The sequence below is a fragment of the Clarias gariepinus genome, chromosome 28 (assembly GCF_024256425.1).
Source record: "Clarias gariepinus isolate MV-2021 ecotype Netherlands chromosome 28, CGAR_prim_01v2, whole genome shotgun sequence".
Lineage (NCBI taxonomy): Eukaryota > Metazoa > Chordata > Actinopteri > Siluriformes > Clariidae > Clarias > Clarias gariepinus.
In genome coordinates this window covers 12,670,378-12,694,735 of record NC_071127.1, presented here as the reverse complement: position 1 = coordinate 12,694,735, position 24,358 = coordinate 12,670,378, and the positions used below count along the sequence as shown (strand labels likewise).

Genomic DNA, 24,358 nt, shown 5'->3' with positions numbered 1-24,358 from the left:
AAAAGCCCCAAGACAATCCTCCCCCGTACTGTATATGGTCCAGATACCAAAAACCAGGGAGCGTGCTTGCTCTATGCTATTAGAGAAAAAAAATTTAAAAGCAGCACTCACCTGATTAGAGGTATCCCGGACGAGCCCCCAAATTGTAAGGATTTCTTGAATTTTGGTAGACCTCCTTTTGTCTACTCAGTGCTCAGCCTGTATTCTGCTTGTCCCGCCTGGATCCAGGGAACCCCTCAATGATACACACAAGTCAGTGCTCAGTGAGACGTTCAAAGTTTATTGTGGGAGACAGGAGTATATATACGCACACACACAAAGAACCAAAGAAAAGGTGGATGCAGGAGTGTTTACATCCAGTCTAGAATGCTTTTAACAGATAAGGTAAGGAAGAACATAAATTTAGGAGTAGCTCTACATTTACGAGCGTTTAACAGTTTTACGACCTTTGACATAAACTTCCATAGGATGTGTTTATTGAAAGCACAGCTTATGTCGTGAGAACAGGAAGAAAGTCACTCTGTTCTCATGCACACAGAATACAATGAAACATACTAAAAATCAAATATTCCCTACAATTATTATTAGATAAATATTATAAATAATAATATACTTAATTAGAATTTGTGGAAAAATGTGTCAGGTGTGCTGAGCAATAAAAGAGTATCAGCGAAAATAAAAGGAAAGGTGTAAAGGACAGTGGTGAGACCAGCGATGCTCTACGGCTTGAAGACAGTGACACTGAAGAAAAGACAGGAGGCAGAGTTAAAGGTAGCAGAGCTGAAGATGTTGAGGTTCTCTTTGGGAGTGAAAAGGATGGATAGGATCAAGAATGAGTTCTTCAGAGGGACAACCCATGTTAGATGTTTTGGAGATAAAGTCAGAGAGGCCAGATTGAGGTGGTTTGGACATGTTCAGAGGAGAGATGGTAAATATATCGGTAGAAGGATGCTGAGGTTGGAACTGCCAGGCAGGAGGTCTAGAGGAAGACCAAAGAGGAGATTTATGGATGCAGTGAGAGAGGACATGAAGTTAGTTGGTGTGAGAGAAGAGGATGCAAAGGATAGGGTTAGATGGAGGCAGATGATTTACTGTGGCGACCCCTGAAAGGAAACAGCCGAAAGACAAAGAAAATTATTATTACTAGTAGTGCTTAATATTAATGATGATGATTATAATTATTACTGTTGCTTTCCTTCTTCAGTAATTTCTATCCCTAATGTAACTTTATGTTTGACTGCACAGTTAAAAGTGTGTATATATTTTTTTTAATCTTGTCATTTCTTGTTGACATTACACGTAATACTGCGTGTGGTTGTTGAACTCTCTTAATCAAGTTTGCTTTCCTTTTAATGTTCTCATGAACATAAATAGTGTTGCACTGTTTTGCGTTTGATTAAACTCAATGCAGATGTTTTCTCTCCTCCTAGAATATTCAGAACCTGAGCCATGCAGAGTGAGGTGTGTGGTGTGTGTGTACTGGGGGTGTCGCGTGCATGTACGCACAAAACTATGCACTTATTTACAAAATCTTACTCCAAGATTCACTAAAAAGTTGGCAGCTATTCCACATAGACTTTAAGATTAGATGGTAATTTTTTCATTAGACTTTATTATGAAAATAACAGAAATTATTCAACCACAGACATTTTACATTAAAGACTTCTATTGTGTTCTGTACTTTTACATGTAATATACAGGTCCTTCTCAAAAAATTAGCATATTGTGATAAAGTTCATTATTTTTTGTAATGTACTGATAAACATTAGACTTTCATATGTTTTAGATTCATTACACACAACTGAAGTACCAGATGAGGATATGTTCCCTGTTGAGTATGGTTCCTCTCAAGGTTTCTTCCTACTATCATCTCAAGGAGTTTTTCCTTGCCACTGTCGCCCTCGGCTTGCTCACCAGGGACAATCTGCTCACTTTGATTCATACACATTCAAATTCCTTACAAACTTAAATAATTATTTTGATTGTGTTAAGCTGCTTTGGGCGAATGCCAATTGTTAAAAGCGCTATACAAATAAATTGAATTGAATTAGTGCCTTGGATGAAATTATACATATTCCAGAAGATGTCATGACAGCCCTTTCAAGTCTAAACAACCTCATACAGCGTCAGAGAGACATGGAGGAGCTATCTGTCACAGTGATGTTGGAAACAGGACATGGACATGGACACCCAAGAATTTCCATTTCAGAAACCAGTCTTACCCATCTAATAGAACTCGGCTGCCAGTCAAGTCTATCGCAGAGCTACTGGGTGTGTCTCGTGCTACGCTGTTCAGAAGGATGACTGAAAACTGTTTATCTGCGAGAGCTATGTACAGTACATGTACAAATGAAGAGCTTGATGCTCTCATCACAGAGTTTAAGAGATCTATGCCAGATGCAGGATATCGTATGGTTCGAGGGTCTCTACTGGCACAGGGGCACCGGGTACAGTTTGATAGGGTGTGTGCATCCATGCATCGTGTAGACAGTGTCGGTGTTCTCTCCAGGATGACCAACCTGCGATATACTGCTCGCAGAACATAGTGTTCCTCACCCCAAGTACATGGTGCACATAGACACCAACCAAACTGGAACTGGAAACCATCCCTAAAATATCAATTTTGCATACATAAAAAATTCTAAAATAATTAATTCATTTTATTTATTTATTTATTTACAGGTACAACTTGGTTATCTTTGGAGGAAAGTAAGAATGGTTTTAAGGGATTTAAACTTTTTTTTTTTTAAGTGCCATGCACTGAAGGTGTTTTCTTCTTCTACCCTGTATAAATTATAGTTTAACCCAGGGGTGTCAAATTAGTTCCTGGAGGGCCGTAGAGTTTGTTCCAGCCCTGTTCCAACATGCATACCACGTAGTTTTCAAATAAGCCTTAATGACTTAATTAGTTGGACTACACATTAACAGCATAGAAGCAATAAATACCTTGCTTGAACCCTGGTAATGGCTGCTTGCACTTATACTTATATTTTCATTAGGTTACAGAAACAATCTTTTTACTAATGTATATTTTTAGTTGTATATGTTTATAAATATATATTTTACAGAATATGTACCTGAAGGTTTCAAACAACAACCACTCCGACACCCATTTGGCATTTTTCAGAGAGGCTGTAAATACACATGGGTTTCCACAGGGGTATTAGTATTAAATTGCAAAATTTTTATTAGTTGTTGTAATAAACTATTTGTTTATCTAAATTATGATTTATGTATATAGTACGTATAATTTATGACAACAGCTTCATTGCTGGCAAAAGTGTTCACAATCAGAGGTGATTTCATGGTCATCAGTCATTTCATTAAGACTTCGTTAATCATTATATAATTAATTTACAGTAGCATTAATACTTCCATTAAACTGACTTTATTCAGCATTTACAGTAGTAACCACACACAAATGTAGATACTTATACATGTACGGCGGTGGCCAAAATTATTAGAACAAGTGTGTTTGCACCAAATGATATAGTTTTAAGTCAGTTATTTCTATCTATTGCTGTAGTGTGTCAGTAGAAAATATTAGTTTATATAATTACTTGTAATAATCCAGTGAGATTTTTGTCTTATGTAATCATCAGTCAGTCTGGAATGACATGAAGAAACAGAACAAACTGAAACAGACTAAATGCAGATGAACTGTGGAGAGCAACATCTCCAAGATGCTTCAAGAAACCATCCTGCAAAGCTCACTGAAAAACTATGAGCAAGGGTAGAGTGCAAAACCTTTTATTTTGACATTATCATACATTATCTTCATTTTACAGCATTTTTACACAAACTTTTACCAGTACTGTAGCTTTGCAGGAAGGTTTCTAAACAAGATATCGTTTGCTTACCATTTACTGTAGGTCAGGATATTTTTTTTCTTTTGTACAGTGATAATGTTGGGCTATACATTCATGTTTTTTTTTTTTAATACAGAATAGAACGTCTCTGGCGTGATGTATTTGTAGGTGTGACAAGTGTCTACTACAACATTCTGCACACGCTGGAGGGCAATCACCTGCTGGATATAAGCAACTCCTTACATTTATTCTGCTGCCATTATGTGTTCCTGCCGCGCATCCAGGCCAGCTTGGATGCCTTTTTTGATGGTTGGGACAACCATCCCATAAGGACAGAACACAATTTGACACCCAATCAGCTCAGTTGCAGAATCCAGTTTTTGATCCAGAGGTAAATTCAAAGAAAAAGTAAAAAAAAAAAAGGAAAATCTGTGCACACAGAATATCTAACAAATTTGTTTTCTTAAGCATGTTGCCATACCAAACATTGAATGGGAGTACAGTGGATACTCTGAGGACTCAACTCTTGGTGTGCATGTTCCAGTGCCTAACATTCCATTAACAGACAATGAAATAGCAGAAATGCAAAAAGCCATTGACCCAATGCAGCACTCTGAGTCTTTTGGAGTGGACATCTATCTTAGTGTTGTGCAAACACTAGTTGTGCAAAAGTGAGCTTGGCTGGTCAGTGGCTCCACTAACATTTTCATCATCATCATCATGAACAGTCACATCAGTAACAGACTCCTAATGAAATAATGATAATAGTGGCAATAAAAATATTAAGAAACATTATGATCTAAAAAAAAAAAGGGAAAAAAAACCCCACTAATTAGAACCTACAGTCTGAGTCACTTTGCACTCTTTAATGTGTAAGGGCAGCAATGGCAGAGGTATCTTCCTGCCACATTTCATACAGTTTGACTGTGGCATCTTTGCAAACTCCACAGAATCAAAGGGTAATGGTTCAATGGAAAGCTGCTCTTGAAGTGGCACCACAAAAAGCATGTTCTTTCCATTATTCGACACCGATTTCAGGAGCCGAGTAGAGTATCCATCGGAGTCTGTGGGAATTATAGACAGCTTACGCCGCCCTCCACCACCTAACAGTAAAATCAGAGAAGAATCAAACTCAGGATGCTGCCTTCATGTGCTATCAAAATCGAGTTACTTAGTTAAAATGTGGTCATGAATGTTCTCTTTTGTTGTATTTACCACTGGGAAGCTCAGTGATTATTTTGATGCCCAAGTTGCCCAGACCATAAACTTTAAACATGGTGAAGGAAAGAACAATCTCCACTTATGACTGCTATGCATTATTGTTTTTTACACAATAGCTATATTACTTTGTAATGCATTTTTACATTAATGAAATGTCACTTTAAGTGTTTGTTTTACACAAAGCAAAACTTGTCTGTATTAGACAAATATTCCAGAAACAGCAAAGCAGCAATTAAATGTTACAAGGACTTAAATGTTAATAGGACTTAAGTGTGAAGTAGGAAAATTTACATAGCACAAGGCAGCAACTTAATTTCCCATTTTCATACCCTTTCTTCAATGAAATCAGAAGGATGTAAATCCTTTATTACATGTTTTATCTATACTTGACATGCAAAATATAAATACCTTTAGACTTGTAAAACATCCAGCCCCCCTGAAGAACTTTTAATTTAGGAAATTCTTCCTCAAGCAGAATGACAATCTAAAACAAGCACAAAATTTTTTTTTCATCATTCACTTAAGTTATGGAATGAAAATATTTGTATCATATAATTACTTGCATTATTATAATGTTTGCAATTACCTCAGAGTGTTTAAAATTGTCTGGAACAGTTAACAGCCTTTTCCCAAGCCCAGCATGTACAAGATCAAGGGCTTCATCTTCTTTTGGCGTAAACAGGGTTGGTTTGGGAAGCACATAAATTTGAAAATCAGTTTTTTTCACGATGCCTGGTTTGGCAAAAGAAAAACGTTTTTTGCCCCTAGGCTGATCATTTTCAGTACCAAACATACTTGGGAATTGCCTACGGTAAAAGTGACAAAAACAAACATTTACAAGCAGCAGAAAGTTAGAAAAAATATAAAAAAAGCTCTATTTTTAGGCATTTAAAAGTGTTTTAAAATAATTGAATAATGCTAAATATTGAAATGATAAACACAGAAATTTACCTTCTCAATGCCTGTTTCACCCTATTTTCAGGTTCTGGCAGAGCGGCCAAAGGAGTAAGACCACTTGTCCCACTCAATCGGAGGTTTTCTCTTATTGGTATATTAGCATTCCTTAATGTACCAGTGCCACTTGATGAAGATGGAGCCAGGCCCCTGGCTAACACATCAATAAGAGCTCTTGCTGCGGATTCCACTTCTGATGATAATTCCTGTCAAACAGTTTGTTTTTAACCTTAAAAACCTTACATAAATAAATGTTAAAACAACAATACAGTGGAACCTCGGATTGCGAGTAACGCGGTTTTACGAGTGTTCCGGAAGACGAGCCAAAATTTTTAATAAATTTTGACTTAAAAAACGAGCGTTGTCGTGGTTTACGAGCTCCGAGTATCATGTATAACGCATGTGCTTCTTGTTTTGACACCGAGCAGCTGTCATCACAACTGAGCCAACGGTTTTTCTCTCTCTGGCGCTGCGGGTATTCATCTCCCCTGCTGGGTCTAAGTGCTTGTCTCTTACTGGGATAATCGATCCGTGTGTGTGTGTGTGTGTGTGTGTGTGAAACAGAGAGGGGATGCTTCACTCACACACAACCGGCACGGTGTCAAATTACGCTCGCGCACACACATAACACACACTCAGCAGCGCAGGAAAGAGAAAAGCACACACACAGCGCCTGTGCGCATGAATGGAAACACTTATTGGCCGGGATTTATTTTTACTTTTTTTAAGGTAACATGCAGGTTAATTTGTTTTATTTTTACATCATATTTTGTGTTAATTATTTTTATGTATTTAGTTTTTTGGGCTGTGGAACGAATAATCATTATTTTTATTATTTCTTATGGGAAAATGTGCTTTGATGTACGAGTGCTTTGGAATACGAGTCCGCTTCCAGGACGAATTATGCTCGTAATCCAAGGTTCCACTGTACTCATCATTCTAATATATGTTATTGGCTGTAGTCACTTAGATGTGTTATGCTTGCTTTACTGTAAAAAACTGATGGCAAAGAAAGCTGCCATTATTGCCATTTCCTGCTGTAACCTATTCAGCCCAATAAAACAAATTAAGATACATTTCTAATATATATCATTTTAATCATTGAAATAAATGTAAGAATGGTGAAGTGTTTATAAAGATTATGAAGTCTTTTTTTTGGCGAAGTTAATTAATTCAACATGAAATCAACTTACACGTGCATCCTGGTCTTGGTTTTCTATGCTGGTTTAAGTAGGTAAAACTTGATCAGTGTTGCCAACTATTTTCAATGGCTAAAAGTAGCTAAAGTCTGCTCGAAAGTCGCTAGATGACATGCGTATATTTGCATATTGATGACGTAATTACATTCTGCGTGTTTTCCCTAATCCTTCCTCACATGTCCAATATAAAACTGTTATCAATTATGTTACATATTTTCGGTCTGACAACACAACGGAACTTATTAACCAGCAGTTACATCCTCTGCATTGAAATGATTCCGGAATCCAGATTTATAACTGCGTTGGACAAAATCACTACGTAAGTAGAATCACGTACATTCAATCAGATGTAGCTCAGTAAATGATCTCAGACGAGTTCAGAAACTGGAATGAACTTAAGCTCTGTAACAGTGAGTAATATGTGCATCAGAAGCAATAAAGCAATAAAGTGCATCAGAAGAAATTATGTTTCTTGGGGTTATGTCTGCATTTTTATCGATAAATTGCACGCATTTATCATCCTTTTGATCAAAATGTTGCCTTTTGTTAAAGGGGTCATACAGCACTACATGCACTATTTTAAGCTGTTTGGACTAAACTGTGTGTTAGGAGAGTGCGTACACAACCACTCTACGATGATAAAGAGCCGCCCAGTGGTTTTCTTTTCGTTTATCACAGTAACATCCCCCTTCTGAAATCAGGCCAATCGCAAAAGCCTTGCCTTGTGACGCCACACCACAAGAGGGCGTTCCTACACAAGTTGATTGACACTGGTGTTTTAGCAAAGACCCGCCCCGAGTGAGAAGACGCTGTCGGCCATTGTTTTTTCGCAGCTGGAGCAAAATGACGCCTAAGCGAGTGTTGTGTACAGTTGTTGGGTGTAATAGCGAACACAGCAGTCGTCATTCACTACCTAGGGTTAGTGACCTAGGGTACCTACCTAGGGTTAGGTATCTGAGCCACTGAGGACGCAGTGGCTGAATTTAGTTTTTAAAGCTAACGTCCCCGCTGATTTACCTAAATGCGTTCATGTTTGCGATAATCATTTTTCACCAGACTGCTTTATAAACGCTAGTCAATATAAAGCAGGTTTTACTAGGAAGCTGCTCCTAAAAATCGGATCTGTACTAACGCTTCATGTTCCTGCTTTATCTTCACCAGGCTCGGTGAGTGTAATTTATTTTACTATGAGTCTTTGCAGATCGCCTTTTCTAATAATCACGATGAATGCTGAGTGTAAGTTAACGTACACTCTCATAGAGCATGGTTATGGCTTCTTCTCTGTGTACATCCGTCTCTATATAATCCCTAATCGCCCGTTTATAATAAACAATGCATTGAGGTGATTGTCTAGTTGCAAACTGTGTAAGTAGTCGGAAAACTATATTATGCTTACCTCTGTTACGTTAGATGGTTTATAACGATGTCTGTCGAAGATTAAGAAGTCATGTAAACACATCAGTAAACACATCGCGTCCGTATCTCTCTCGGTAAGTTTCTCCGCTTTTGTTGTTGTTGTTGCTCGCGGCTGCGCAACAGCCCGTTAATTCATGCACATGCAGTGATGAGAAAGACAAAATTTCTGCGTTGTCAGGCGATATTACAAACTTCCGCGTAGGTTCCGTACTTAAATCAAACCAAAAACGACTGAAGAAAACAGGCTCGGACTCTATAATCCATAGTTTTCCAGTTTGGACTGCATTACCCACAAAGCACTGCGTTGTGGCAATGCTTTGTGGGTAATGCAGTCCAAAGCATTGCCCGCACTGGACTACACTTCCGTCGCTATACCCTACGTGTCACGCCCCACAGAACTGGGGGGACGGGCTCAGCAGAGGTCATGAGCATTTAAATTAGCATGTATTGAAACAGGTTGCTGAGAACAGAGCTAGTTTTTACCAGGTAAAAGTAGTGTTTTTTTTACACAATCCTTTTGAATTTTTAATTAACGTATAATACAAACTTTTCATTAGGACCCTAAAGATCATACTAAAATTTAATGAAAAATATAATGTGTAGGACCTTTAAGGCTGCAGGTTTATACACGTCGATGAATAAATTTGGGATTTATTTTAAAGCATCTTTTTTAGGCCTAAATATTCATTCCAGGTGTATTACGAAGTGAAGACCTGTTGTTCAGTTGTTCCCTGCACAGTGTATCTGCACGGAGAAATTGTGCGCATGCAGAGAGTTTGTGTGTGTGTTTGTGACGTTATCTTCTCCTTTAAATGTGCTTCCAACCAACCAACCCTGGCCTCCAAACTCAGAATATATATATATATATATATATATATATATATATATATATATATACACGCTGAAGTACCATTTAAAGCTATTTATTCATTCATCATTAATTTACTTACTTACTTACTAACTAGCGAATGCTTTAGTAAATGGCTCTAAAACATATATATATAAAAGACAATGAAATATCACAGAACGTGCAAGTTGACGCCCATGCACCCATCACTAACCATTAAAATGTTGGATTAGAATTAAAATGCCACTTATATATATATATATATATATATATATATATATATATATATATATATCTGTGTTCAATTAAATTCTTAAACCATAGTTTTCACCCATGGATTTCCTGCATAAACACCCTGGAACAAAACGTTTTTTTGCACTGAGTTTATTCATGCAGCACTTTTAGTATTCATAGCAAAAGCAACCCAACAGTGTGATTAAAGTACCCGAAATAACACAGAATTTTGACCCAGCATAAACAACCTAACTATGTGTTTACAGAAACCCAGCATTTTTTTTGGTTTACTACTACAGTACTAACGAATGGAGAAAGCGCAGTCAAAAGCTGGGGATTCTGCGTGCTGTCGCGTTGTATTCAGCGAGTAGCATATATATATATTTTTGTTTTGTTTTTTCCTTCATTTCATGTCTGTAGTTTTATCGATAAATCTGCTATCTGTGCACATGTTTATCAGCCTTTTGATCAAAAAGCCGCACACGTAACTCACTTTCATTTTACAAAAGCAGTGTTTATTGTTTAGTGTATATTTAAAGCGCATAAACACAATAAAACAATAATGTTTTAGGCTAACATATCATACATTTTTGTATTCTTTGTACTTAATCTTTTTGCACACATGCGTGGGTGTGTTACAGTAATAAAAGTATAATAACAATAATAATAAATTCAGAGCACCACTACTACTAATTATAATACTGAATGGAGAAAGTGCAGTTGAAGAAGTATCGTCATTAAAGGAGAGAAGAAAATTAAGAATAAATACATATCAGTATTTACAGTTTCAGAACAACTTTACAAGACATACATTTTCTATCATCGTGCCCCCCGACACACACACACACACACACACCAGACTCTATGGAAATTCATAACTCGAATGTTCATAAGTCGAGGACTATTTGTTTTTGTTTTTTTCCAATCAACTCCTATAGTCTGATTATTTATGCAATGTTTTTAGTGCAATGCTAGTAAATAAAAACAACCGAGGACACAAGCATAGAATAAAAGTTACTGAACACTACCTTTTTGAAGGTGGAGACACATCTGTGGCTGCAAAACTTCTTAACAGTGCCGTCGACTAACAAAGACGGACTCTTGCCATCGCTGTAGCAGTAACTCCCGCAGGTTATACAGCAGTTCAGACTGAGCTTATTGGAAGAACGGAATTGTTGAAAGCAAGCGTCACTGCATAGCTTCTGGATGTTGCCCATGAAGTTCACCTCATAGCGGATCTTAGAGAGGAGAGAGAAAAAACTTTATACAAGGCTTATAGCTACACCGAAACTGAGTCAGATCTTTCAAATGTTGAAAACATAATCAAGATGACAGAGAAAAAAAAAGATTACTACAATATATTTTCAATGTGAAATGAGGAAAGGGGCAGCATTTCCAGAAAGCGTCAGTCACTACAGGTTCATGGGTCATTTGGGGTAATTATTCTAAACCAATCCAGGCGACACTTACAGTGCATGCTTTTTGACACATGCCGCATTTTGTGGTAAGTGAAGAAGTTGCACTCTCCCTCTTGGAGTTAAAGGTGCTGAGACATTTCTGACTGCAGAATTCCTTAACTGCCTTTGTGGAATCCACTGGGGCAAGGATGATATCCTTAGGGTTGGGAATTACCCTACAGAGATAAAAGGAGGAATCCATGATCAGATTTGGACATTTATAAAGTTGTTATTCTAGCCATCTACCATTTATTAGTATTGAATGAAACAATCTAAATTAAAATAGTTAAAAATTGTGTGCAGACAATTTTAAAAGCAGAATTTTTTCCAGATTGCTTCCCAAGAGGTAAAGACTTGGTAAGACTTAAAGAAGGAGGTTGTATTTGCCAATATTAAGATCCGATCAGAAGGTTTTTTAAATTAAATTAAATGAGGGGTACAAACTTTTGAACATGACTGTATAGCAATTGTTATATACAACACTAAATGTTATTCCAAGTTCCCAGCCCCTCTTTCACAATCAAAAAAACTCTATAGAAGTGATGACCTGGTCATTCAGTACATTCAGGTCATCAGCTGACTTTATTTTATTGCCACATAATGTAGCTGAGTCTAGACCTGACTAACCTAAGCAACCCCAGATCATAATACTGCCTCTAGAAGCGTGTACAGTAGCCACTATGCATGATGGGTGCATTGCTTCACCTCTTACCCTGACACGCCTATCACTCTTGAATGGGGGCAATCTGAACTCATCAAACCACATGACCTTTTTCCATTGATCCCCAGTCAGGATCAGCATTGGTTCAGCATTATCCTTTCGGCTTCTGACAATGTAAACGGTTCTTAACCCAGTTCCATTACTTATAAATCTCTTTAGTTGTTTCTTTGCTTGATGCAAGCCAATAATTTAGAAAAAAATAAAGAGGAAAGGACTACTCTATGAGACTCACTTGAGGCAGTAATGACAAGTCTTTTTAGTGATAGGCAGGGGCACACAGTCAGCAAACGTGCTGCTGCAGAGGCAACGTGGTGAACAGTAGAGCTGAGAGCTGCCTTTACGCTGGAACGCTGTCTGGCCTTTAAGCAGAATCTTTTTACAGCCTGAACACACCAGACACAGGGAGCTGCCAGAGAGCGTCAGAAGAGGTGCTGAGGTGCTGGGTGGCACATTTGCTGCGGGGGCCACAGTTGGAGAGCCTGTATGTTAATGAGAAAGGGTGAAATGCAAACATTTAAATTATTCAATTTTTTTACATTTATAGCTGGGGGTCTTGGTAATTGTCTGACCAAATGAATCAGGTGTTTCAGATGAGGTGAAATGTTAATTGCTTTGGGAGTATATAACTACGGTGTGATATGTTAGACTTTAGCAAAGTCAAATACAGTATTACCTCGGCATACAAACCCCCTGCCTTGCGAATTTTTTAACTTAAATATAATTTTTAAAAGAAATTTGCCTTGGTATACGAAGCATTTTCGGAATCGAAGCGACCAAGCCGATCATGCGTACTTCCTGTACGAAAAAAAACTTGCTTGCATCAGTGTTTTTTTCTTTTTTTTCCATTTTGTGCAAGATTTAATGAAGACATCGCACCATGGGTCCCAAAGAATGTTATGAAGAACATCAAGAATTAAACTGATGTTACTTAAGGCAGCTTGGTCCAAGAGGAATGATAAATTAAGGTTAAGTGAGCTTTAATCTCTATTCTTTTAATATTTTGCTTAATTTACATGTCTTTTCTAAATGTTTTGAATGTTTTTATATGCAACAATATGACTATAGTGTGAAACGGCTAATATTGGTAATATTTTTTGTGGCTGGAACGGATTATCTGCATTCACATTATTTCTTTTAAAATTACATTTAGGTATTTGAAAGACACCCTTTCCCAGAGCGACTTACATTTTTATCTTATTTTTTATCTAAGCACTTGAGGGTTAAGGGCCTCGCTTAAGGGCCCAACAGGGACAACTTTGTAGTCGTGGGATATAAACCTGGGACCAATGCCAAGGTTCCAAGGTATGGTAAATCTTGAATATGTAAGTTCTACATTTGGCACACAAAACTGTCACATGGTTTCCTACCTAAAGCAGTAGAGCTTTCACCAACGGAGAACACAGCACTGATCTTGATTTGCTCTGATGCCTTCTGGCCAAAATCCTGTTGTCATGACATTAAAAATAGGTTTAACAAAAACAAACAGATCAATCAAATGCAATACAACTTTAGTCTTTCACCAGGAGTCGACAAACGATGCAAACTTTTGAAATCTAAAATTATATCATAGTGCTGCTGAATGCTTGATTTTCGATTGGTCCAAAGTTTGACTGATTCATTTTCTATAAAAGCAGGTGCGAAAGTAATTGGTTCTGGGAGTATTTTAAATTAAAAATTCGAATTAAAGCACTTTTTCTTATAGATCTTATACGTCAATATCAAAAGTATTCAGACAAGGATATATTTGTTTCTGTACAATAAAGCAATCAAATTGTGATTGAAATGTTCGAAAATTATTGCACTGACCATTTAGGAATCACAGGCTATTTTACATAGTCTCTCTGTTTTCACATGCACAAACATAACTGCACAACTAACTAATAAGCAGTTTGATTTCCATTTTTTCCCTCTTTTTCTTGGCAAGGAATTAAACAAGTCAAATAGATTTCCCCTCTATTGTGACCTCATATAAGAAGATACCCTAATCTTTACTGACTCTATACTAAAAGGAGCAAAACAGAGAAAGTCTGAGGTATGCAAAAACTATAGGAAAAAAAAAGAAAATATGGCACACCCTTTAATGGACAAAAGTGGAGGTGGTGAGGGAATGAATTTATAGCTGCTTCAACATACTGTAAGTTTTCATTGAAATTAACTTGTTTTGTCTCGTTCATCATTACATTTATTTTTAATTTAAGCGTTGGCAAACTACTGTTGTATATGAGGTATAAAACACTTTAGGACATGCTGATGTTTGGAAGCTTTAATGTGTTTGGGATTCTGCATCACACCATCCCATTATTGCTTATTTTCATATCACACCCCCATAAAGCTGTATTCCTTTTGTTTTAAATTTCCCTAGGACTCACGTCAGATGTGTCTGGTTCATCTTTTATCTTCCCAGCTGGAGCCTGAGGGTCGAGAGCTTTCTCATACTCCTCATCCATTGGTTCATCCTTAATCTCCACAAGTGGAGAGCTAGAAGTGGCGGGCTCCAACCTTTTCTCAGCTTTTATTTCAGGATGAACAAAATGCTCTGGCTGCTACAAAATAACATACAAATCATTGTCAGAGAGTCAGAGATATGCTTACTTTAGATATGTACTTTAGGAAGTGATTACAAATTGCATGCTTACTGTGTATGCTGGCGGCTCCTTCTCCCAACTCTGATTTGTATGGTTTTCTGTTGAGCAAAAAAGAAATGCACTGACAGTAACGTAACAATGGAAATACCTCCAATTTGCCGTGAATGGATTTTAATTAAATGTTAGATAGCTTTGTGATTGTAAAAAATAAAATAAAAATGTAGAAATTGTAAAAACTTCTTTAATGGCCCACACATGTAGAAATGGCTTGGAGTGAGACAAGAACTGTACTGGGTATGTGCCAATAACTCCCAACCAAGTTCCTGTAATGCGCAAGCGGTGCTCGTGAACTACTATGAGTAGAGATCCCATAGACGGAGTTGGTGACAAGTTATCTGTTAATTTTTAAGGCATTCCATTTATGGATGTACAGCCTTCTTTAAAACACTGTACTGTTCTTGAAGTCTTCTGTACATGTTAATCAGCTTTACGCCCTTTATTCATGAGAAACTTCATTACAGGTTTGACTTGAACTTCCCTCGTACTTACTGTTACTTGACATGCAGTCAGGAAGCACTTAATGACATAGAAACAAAAAAATGAGCTTCAATTTGAAGAAATGCAGTTTCAGTCGTACTTGCATACTGAACTGCTATAGTATACAATATGATATGTTAATATAATAATATATAATATAGCAGTACTCAACTGCTGTTTCATAATTCATGCCAATTACTCAAAAAATATCATGATGATTAGTATTTCCAAACCAGTTTTATTCAAACCTTCAGATGAGTCTTGTGATAAGCTTTTAGAAACCAAGTCAGAACTTGATCCCTCATCAAATCGGCTTTCTGCTTTGGCCAGAAGTGAAACTACCGAGGACCATTCTGCTTATGATAAAAACCCATAGCATTGTATAAATAATGTATTTATGGAATGACTGATAGATCTGCAAGTGTGTCGTCTTATACATTACTGATGCTCAGGTACCAGTGGAAAAATGTTCACACTAAATGTATTTAGTTCTTAATCTTAGACTGTATATGAACTGGATAAACCCTCCTTGACGTCACACACAGGTTTTCTGAAGAAACTCAACTGTGGGAGCTCTGGTCATCGCTGGCTCTTTGTTGGAACTGCTTACCTCAGTTTCAACATGCTAGCTAGCTTAGCTTTAACTTACATAAATGCTACGATAGCTAATGCTAATTTCTATTCCTATGTTACTTTGCATTTGATTAAACTCCCTCATATATACCTTACACATTGTCCTGTGTTAACTCCTACATTTCTTGTGGTAAGAATTAAACTACATCAACACCAGTTAGCTGTTTGGCTAAAGGGATGCCTAGCATACAGCTAGCATTTAACACCTAGAGCGGTCATTCAAACCAGCCCCTAATTTCCCATAATTTTATGATTTAATATAATTTTAACTGATGAAGTCTCCTTACAGTTGTCATAAATGGGAAATCTGACTACAAAGACCAAAATGTTTTTTTTTTTGTATTAAGCAGTAAACATGTTTATTTCTGTTGTAAAGCTGGACATTGTAACATGGGGCTCTAGGAGAATTGAGCCATCCCCCTAGTGGTCATTTAAGGAGCTGCACGTTTTGGCACTCAATTCTCAGAATAGGATGTTACTGTTTGACTTGTTCTGAATTGAAGGAGCAGGAAACTATTAAAAATGTGCAGGACAGGCCACTTGGTTTTTCAGTACCACTGCTCTACTAATGGACTAATCATCACAAAATCAACTTAACAACATCTCTGACTGAAATGTTGATGTTTGTCTGAATACTTACCTACGTTCACAATAGGCCCTGCATCATTTGGATCATCCACCTCCATCATCTCCTCTGTTTCACCCACACCCGTTGCTGATTCAGCTAAGCCGACGTCCTGTATGTTCTCCACTTCAAGCATAACTGCCCCAACAAAACCACCCTGTTTGTCCTCTTCTTTTACCTCCAAGACTTGAGGCTCCTCATATTGTCCTGAACTCTCATGCCCCATTTCTTTTATGTTGTTTATTACCTCCAGTGATTTCTCCACCACCGGATGCTTCATCTCTTCCTTATTTTCCTCATCTACCTCTTTTTCTTCAATCTTCATGTTGTCTTTTAGGTTGCCACATAGCGTTTTGTCTTCCTGTTCCACTTTAATGTGCTCATCCTCAGCGCTCTCCTTATTCACATCTCCATCAGGGTCTAGCTGGGGGCTTGGATCAAAAGTTACCTGTTGTACATTCTCCAGTTTCTCCTCAGCAACCTCATGCTCATTCCGTTCTTGCCCACAGTTTTCATGCGCTGATGCCATATCTTCCTCTTTTAATTCATTTTTAGGCTTTTTTTCTTCTTCACCTTCTTCATGGCTAATCTGATGGTCTTTCTTATCAGTCTCTAATACTTTGCCATCCTCTTGTCTTTCATGTGTTCGTTTCTCACAGTCCTCCTCTTTCCTGAGATCGGACAAGTCCAGGCTAGAAGAACTTTGTGTATTTTGCGTCTCATTTACTTGATCTACAGAACCTACACTGGCAGATTCCACTTTAACAAGCAAACTAGCATCCATCTGTGTATCGGTCTCTTCTAATATATTTCAGCGGTCTGAAAGACAATGAAATGAAAAATGTTTATGTATATCAGCATTCTAGTTTTTCATGTTATCCAGGAATCTGGTTGGCAAACATGTCTGCTTCTTTATTTTAGGAATGGTGGGAAATAAATCTATCCGGTGATGTATCATAATTCTTTTGTGTATCAGTTTATGTAAAATATTGTCATTCCTCTATGATCCTACAGGTGGAGCATTCTTAACTATTCACACATTATAGGAGCAAATTATTTGTTAAGTTTGTTTAAAACTGTAATGAAATCTAAACAAAAATGATCATTATATCAGAATATTTATCTTGATTGTGATACTTACAGAATCATAACACCAATCGAATCGGGACCTACATATCATATCATATATAATTTTTTAATTTGTTTTATTTTTTTTAAGGGAACACTTTCCATAACAACTCCAATCAAGTAAATCCAACTTTGGCTCAACATTTCCACTTTCCACAACAACAATGCAAATGATGTGGCCACACTGTTTATTATTTACATTTAGGCAGACTTACATTCTTACACATCTGAGCAGTTGAGGGTTAAGGGCCTTGCTTAAGGGCCCAACAGCGGCAACTTGGTGGTTGTGGGGTTCGAACCTGGGATCTTCCGAACCGTAGTCTAATGCCTTAACCACTGAGCTACCCCATGCCAATGATGGATGGATGTAGATTTAATGGTGGTTAAATGCCTGTTGACCCTGGCAACCCAACGATGACCCAAAGGGTTAAAAAAAAAATACATAAGGGTGACATCAGCGAAGTAGTTTTAAGAGTGGATGAAAATCTATGCGCCTTACACAAAGGGCTAAATAAGTGCTGAACAAATGGATGCTATTATATTGGCACCCCATAGCTGATGTTGACACAGTGATGGTGGGGTGGCTTTTAAAAGTGACACACAATATTTGAATAGCTGAAACTGGATCAGATATTTATGGCCAAATCTCAAATTGCTCAATGCACAATGAATTTAACATCACTTATGATTAGCTTTGTTCAGGGATAAACAGGGATTTAGTGCATAACAGTTGATCTAGATAAATAAACACAATGTAACAATGTGTAAACACAATGTAACAATGTATAAAGGCTAAAATTCCTGTCACATCAGACATCCTGCATGTTATTTAGTGCACTTTGTTTCCAAACACAGACTGAGCCTCGTTCCGACGCAAAAACAACATAATAAACAGTAGAACCTCCAGATGAGCTTAAACCAGCCCCAGTGCAATTGTGTGTTAAAGATACTCACCTCGGCCAGCTCGCGGTCGTGCGCGTGCGCGTGCGCGTGCGTGCATGTACACGCTCTGTACAACAATCTACACAGAGTGTGCGACGATATGAGTAAACACACTGGAGATTAGGGACTAGAGCGTGGTGAACTCCCGCGAAATTACTTCTACTTCTACTTGTTGCAGGGCAGGTCTTCGAGTAGGACACGGCGCCCTCTTGTGGTCAATACGGCGATTCCGCCAGAGACGAGGAACCAGTTTTAGATTAGAATAGAAGGTTTGAATCATTTTAATGACTCGGTTCTTTAAATCTCGTTTATCAAAACAAACGAATAGTTTTTTTTTATCATTTATTTTATCCCGTTCTTTTGATCAGAAATAAAATAAAATGTTACATTTTTAATAAACAGATCCCCAACACGGCTACATACACAATGGCTGGAGTTCCATTAATGGAAATATTACAATGCAGCTAAGGGCATATTGTAATAAACAGAATGAGTAGCTCACCTCTTATATCTTTTAGTCTGAGTCGTTCATTCTTTTGAATCGATGGCACTGCATAGAGTCGATGGGAGTCACGTGACAAAAGATCGAGCGACTCGGAGTAGAAGAGTCATTGAGACAGAATCGCCCAATTCTGTTTCCTGTACATCTATTTGTTTTTCTGAGTCACGCTAAAGATTTGTTCAAAAAGAACGAATCGTTCATGAACGACCCATCACTACATATTCATGTTGGAATCGGTGTTGGGTTGTTTTTTAGGAGTTTGAGCTCTTGAAAAACAACCCTACACCTCATTGTTGTTATGAGGTGGTATCAAAAAGTTTTTTTACAAGCTCTGTTTTTCCACCATATGTCCACACTCGCTTTAAAAATAGTATAAAGAGGGCCAAAACGCTTTAAAACCTGGCAGTAAAATTTACTATTGACAGTCTGGCCCTTAAGATAATAAGCATGCACTCTGCCTCGCCTTTTTTGTTCGTGGAGATGATGGGCTCTTCCATTGTGAAGACTTGCTTCATCTCAGGGTTGTTCCCATGCACATCGTTCAACAACGATCATCGTGGAAAAGTTGGTGAATGGTTTTGACATTTTCGGGGGTTGAGTTCCAGCTCGTTTTGTTGCAACTGTGTGATTGTATGTTTGATTTTGGGAACCATTTTATTATATTTTATTTTGGTTACCAAACTTAGTCAAACTTACATACTCCAAAGAAAAAAACTTCCTATAATTTGTTTCTAAAATGTTCTCTAAAGGAATATTCTCAAAGATGACCAGAGGCTGCTTTTTGGGTTTTCTTGACCAAGTACAAACGATTCCGGGAATGTTCTTTTAATGTTCTCTTACAGGAAGTTCTTGAAGAACACCATGAAGTAATTTTTTTCTGATTTTATTTTGTAACTACAAGCCATTCTATACACATTTGTTGTAACCTTCTTATTAAGGATGTTTCTCGAGACACGAGGTGGGGTACAGTCCATCACAGGGCACGCAATCACATCACTTAGCTTAACCTGTATGTCATTGGACTTTGGAAGAGTACCCAGAGGAAACTCCATGCACACAAACCTGAGGCGGGAATCAAACCCACACCCTGAAGGTGCAGTCCTAACCACTACGCCACCCATTCTGGAAACATTCTCTCAAATCTTTCTTTTACATCACATTCTCAAAGAACACCACATGTTCAGCTTAATTTGTATAGCACTTTCCACAATGGACATTGTTACAGGGCAGCATCACAGAAGTAAACATACAGAATCTAAATAAAAGAATGATTGAAATTTCTACATTTACAGCTTTTATCACTAATGAGTAAGCTGGAGGTGAAACCTTCAGAGGAACCAGATATACAAGTTTGTTATATGGTGTATAAAAATGGGAGTATAAAAAAATGGACAGAAATTATGGTTACAAATTAAAAATTTGTTGTTTAAAAATACAAATGTTCATGATGCTCTCAGTGGTCATACAGTGGTGCGAAAAACTATTCACCCCCTTCCTGATTTCTTATTCTTTTGCATGTTTGTCACACTTAAATGTTTCTGCTCATCAAAAACCGTTAACTATTAGTCAAAGATAACATAATTGAATACAAAATGCAGTTTTTAAATGAAGGTTTACGTTATTAAGGGAGAAAAAAACTCCAAATCTACATGGCCCTGTGTGAAAAAGTGATTGCCCCCCTTGTTAAAAAATAACTTAACTGTGGTTTATCACACCTGAGTTCAATTTCTGTAGTCACCCCCAGGCCTGATTACTGCCACACCTGAAATCACTTAAATAGGAGCTACCTGACACAGAGAAGTAGACCAAAAGCACCTCAAAAGCTAGACATCATGCCAAGATCCAAAGAAATTCAGGAACAAATGAGAACAAAAGTAATTGAGATCTATCAGTCTGGTAAAGGTTATAAAGCCATTTCTAAAGCTTTGGGACTCCAGCGAACCACAGTGAGAGCCATTATCCACAAATGGCAAAAACATGGAACAGTGGTGAACCTTCCCAGGAGTGGCCGGCCGACCAAAATTACCCCAAGAGCGCAGAGACAACTCATCCGAGACCACAAAAGACCCCAGGACAACATCTAAAGAACTGCAGGCCTCACTTGCCTCAATTAAGGTCAGTGTTCACGACTCCACCATAAGAAAGACACTGGGCAAAAACGGCCTGCATGGCAGATTTCCAAGGCGCAAACCACTTTTAAGCAAAAAGAACATTAAGGCTCGTCTCAATTTTGCTAAAAAACATCTCAATGATTGCCAAGACTTTTGGGGAAATACCCTGTGGACTGATGAGACAAAGGTTGAACTTTTTGGAAGGTGCGTGTCCCATTACATCTGGCGTAAAAGTAACAGCATTTCAGAAAAAGAACATCATACCAACAGTAAAATATGGTGGTGGTAGTGTGATGGTCTGGGGTTGTTTTGCTGCTTCAGGACCTGGAAGGCTTGCTGTGATAGATGGAACCATGAATTCTACTGTCTACCAAAAAATCCTAAAGGAGAATGTCCGACCATCTGTTCGTCAACTCAAGCTGAAGCGATCTTGGGTGCTGCAGCAGGACAATGACCCAAAACACACCAGTAAATCCACCTCTGATGGGCTAAAGAAAAACAAAATGAAGACTTTGGAGTGGCCTAGTCAAAGTCCTGACCTGAATCCTATTGAGATGTTGTGGCATGACCTTAAAAAGGCGGTTCATGCTAGATAACCCTCAAATAAAGCTGAATTACAACAATTCTGCAAAGATGAGTGGGCCAAAATTCCTCCAGAGCGCTGTAAAAGACTCGTTGCAAGTTATCGCAAATGCTTGATTGCAGTTATTGCTGCTAAGGGTGGCCCAACCAGTTATTAGGTTCAGGGGGCAATTACTTTTTCACACAGGGCCATGTAGGTTTGGATTTTTTTTCTCCCTAAATAATAAAAACCATTATTTAAAAACTGCATTTTGTGTTCAATTATGTTATCTTTGACTAATAGTTAAATGTGTTTGATGATCAGAAACATTTTGTGTGACAAACATGCAAAAGAATAAGAAATCAGGAAGGGGGCAAATAGTTTTTCACACCACTGTAGATAGGCAGGAACTCATTAAAGATAATTTATATAAAGAGAATGCATACACGGGGGAGGTTGTTTATTATTCTACAGTTATATAATTGTAAAATGTCACAAAACAAAAGAAAAAATATGAATTTAGTTATTTCATATTTATGTATGTTACAGAAAACCCTGTGTAAATTATTTTATTTCAGAGTTGCATACAGAGCTCAGTCATTTTTAGTGTAAATGTATATTTCTGGGGTTCTGATTCATGATTATAAAATGCATGGATATATACAATTATACACAACAGTTAGTTCCAACCAAGCAAGATGACCAAACAAGCGGCATTTCACGAGTGGTGTTAACAGATGGTATCAGCACTGGGACGTTTAACTATATGCTTTCCAGGCGTTCTAATAACTGTCAGTTGCAGCATGGGTAAAAATTGGCCGGAATGTACTGCAGTACTGAGGAGAGAGCAGCTGCCTGCAAAAACCCACACTGAAAACCAGTGGAAAACACATCTGACAATGTTGTGTCATCTTTAACACCACTTTGTCTACCTAATAATAATTTCTTTTAAGTCATTGTGAATTGTCTCTGAATCATTTGTTTTGTTTTATTTACGCCTAAGTGTAGTTACAAAACTAACTAACTAGTAGTAACCTTAGTTAGTAACCTAGTAACCAGTGTAAGGATCTATCCAATAAGGGCAAACTACTTGGTAAGTCGCTCTGGATAAGAGCGTCTGCCAAATGCTTAAATGTAAATGTAACTAGCTTCTAAAACATGGCTGTTTCCCAAATCCCTCTATAAGCCCTAAATCTAGTGTGCGGAAAAAGTAATTGCACACCCTAGCGCACTAGCATTCCATTTTACACTATTTTGGATTTAACCAAGGAAACTGGAAATTAAGGAAAATTATATTTTAGAGTCAAATAAGTGGAAACATAAAGAGAAACCAATTTAAATACAGGAATGGCCAACTTTTACTCCTGTTAAGTACATTAAGTGTCAGTCGCCAGCTCCACCAGTCGTGGTTAGTTCTGCCAGTTCCTGAAGGATATGTGTTGGTGGAGCAAAATAACTGATTAAACATGCAAACAAATCAAAATCTGTTGATAATTAGTGTTTATGGAACTGTTGTATAAAAGCAATATCACACTTGGTCATACTGCACATAACTGTGATCTAACAGCTGTGCTGATATTACACCCATACATAATACAGTCATGCCGGCATTCAGCACAACAATATGATCTTCTGCATGCATCTATCTTTTTGACAATCATACAATTCTCATTCGTATTGTGATATTATAACACGGCTAAATTCACGTCCATTAATGAAACATGGAAAAATTGTGAAATCATTCAGTCTTTGTTTCTCCATCTGTTTGCTTAAAGACAGCTTTATGGTCCACCTCATCCATAAAACCCTCATCGACAGACTCACTGTCCTTGTCGTCTTCCTCTTTAGTTCCCTCTGTTGGTAGGAATACGTGTAGCTGATTTGGGCCCTTGGTGGGTAAAGCCCTGCTAAAACATGGTACTCCTTTAATGGATAAGTTCTCCTGGCATCCAGGTGACTGTTGGTCTTTTGTAAAAGGTTGGAGGACACACTGGCTGATGTTAAGCCTCCGAGCTGGTCTAGCAACATGATTGAGCCTGGGAAGAGGTCGAAGTGGAAGAGAAAAATGTGTATATACGGGTCTGCAGGTCCCTAGAAGTCTGTCTGTGCTTTCACAAAAAGGTAATGAGATGTGAGTTCGTAAGGAAGGGGAGAACTTGTGGGAAAATGTCTCACGTAGTGGCCTCTGGTCTGGGATTAACAAAGCCAGTTCGGTGAAGCTTTTTAAATAAAGAGTGAAAAAAAACCCAGAAGGAAAACAGACAGAATTATAATTATTCAATCAGGTAAATATTGTACATTGAATTTAACCCATCTGTCAATTGGACCAATAACATATTACAACTTTACCATTAACAACGTATTATATTAAGTATAAACATTTAATTATAGTAATTATTATTAAACATACTGTATTAATAATACTTAATTCCTGCAATGTAATTCATCAAGACCATAATTTAATATGTAAATTATTTGTGTGTTGAACAGCTGCAAATCATTATTTTAAAAAAATGTCACCAGTGGTTTTAAAAATCTGTAAAAGTCCTGATTTGTCTGTTGTGAGCTGTACTTGCTGTACTAAATGTATTATTATAGATTCAGTAACACACTCTAGGTATCAAGCTTACCCTGGCATCCTTTGATGAGCCATATTGGTGAGTAATGGAAGTTTTGGACATTCCCATACTCCCGGCCCAGTGGAAGGTGCTGAAGGAATCACAGAGCTGGAGAGTGGGTAGATTTGCGTCAAGACGCGACCCTTGTGAATCTTTTGCTGCTGTCTGCGCTCTGCAGTATTCCTGCTTATGTTAAAGCTAGACTTGGTACCACTCATGACTGCAGACCGGTCTCTGACAAAATGAATGGGCACAAG

At 37.7% G+C, this 24,358-nt stretch overlaps 1 protein-coding gene across 1 annotated transcript; it reads right to left on the bottom strand.

Moving 5' to 3' along the window:
* Nucleotides 1-4,466: 4,466 nt before the first annotated feature.
* Nucleotides 4,467-17,022, bottom strand: LOC128515610 (uncharacterized). Its single transcript, XM_053489695.1, has 12 exons — nucleotides 16,254-17,022; nucleotides 14,495-14,541; nucleotides 14,228-14,401; nucleotides 13,226-13,301; nucleotides 12,091-12,337; nucleotides 11,151-11,313; nucleotides 10,709-10,918; nucleotides 5,982-6,190; nucleotides 5,617-5,836; nucleotides 5,439-5,514; nucleotides 4,653-4,912; nucleotides 4,467-4,556 (listed from the first exon to the last, which is right to left on the bottom strand). Exons 1-12 carry the CDS (start codon nucleotides 17,020-17,022, stop codon nucleotides 4,467-4,469), a joined length of 2,541 nt encoding a protein of 846 aa, XP_053345670.1.
* Between the last annotated feature and the right edge of the window lie 7,336 nt (nucleotides 17,023-24,358).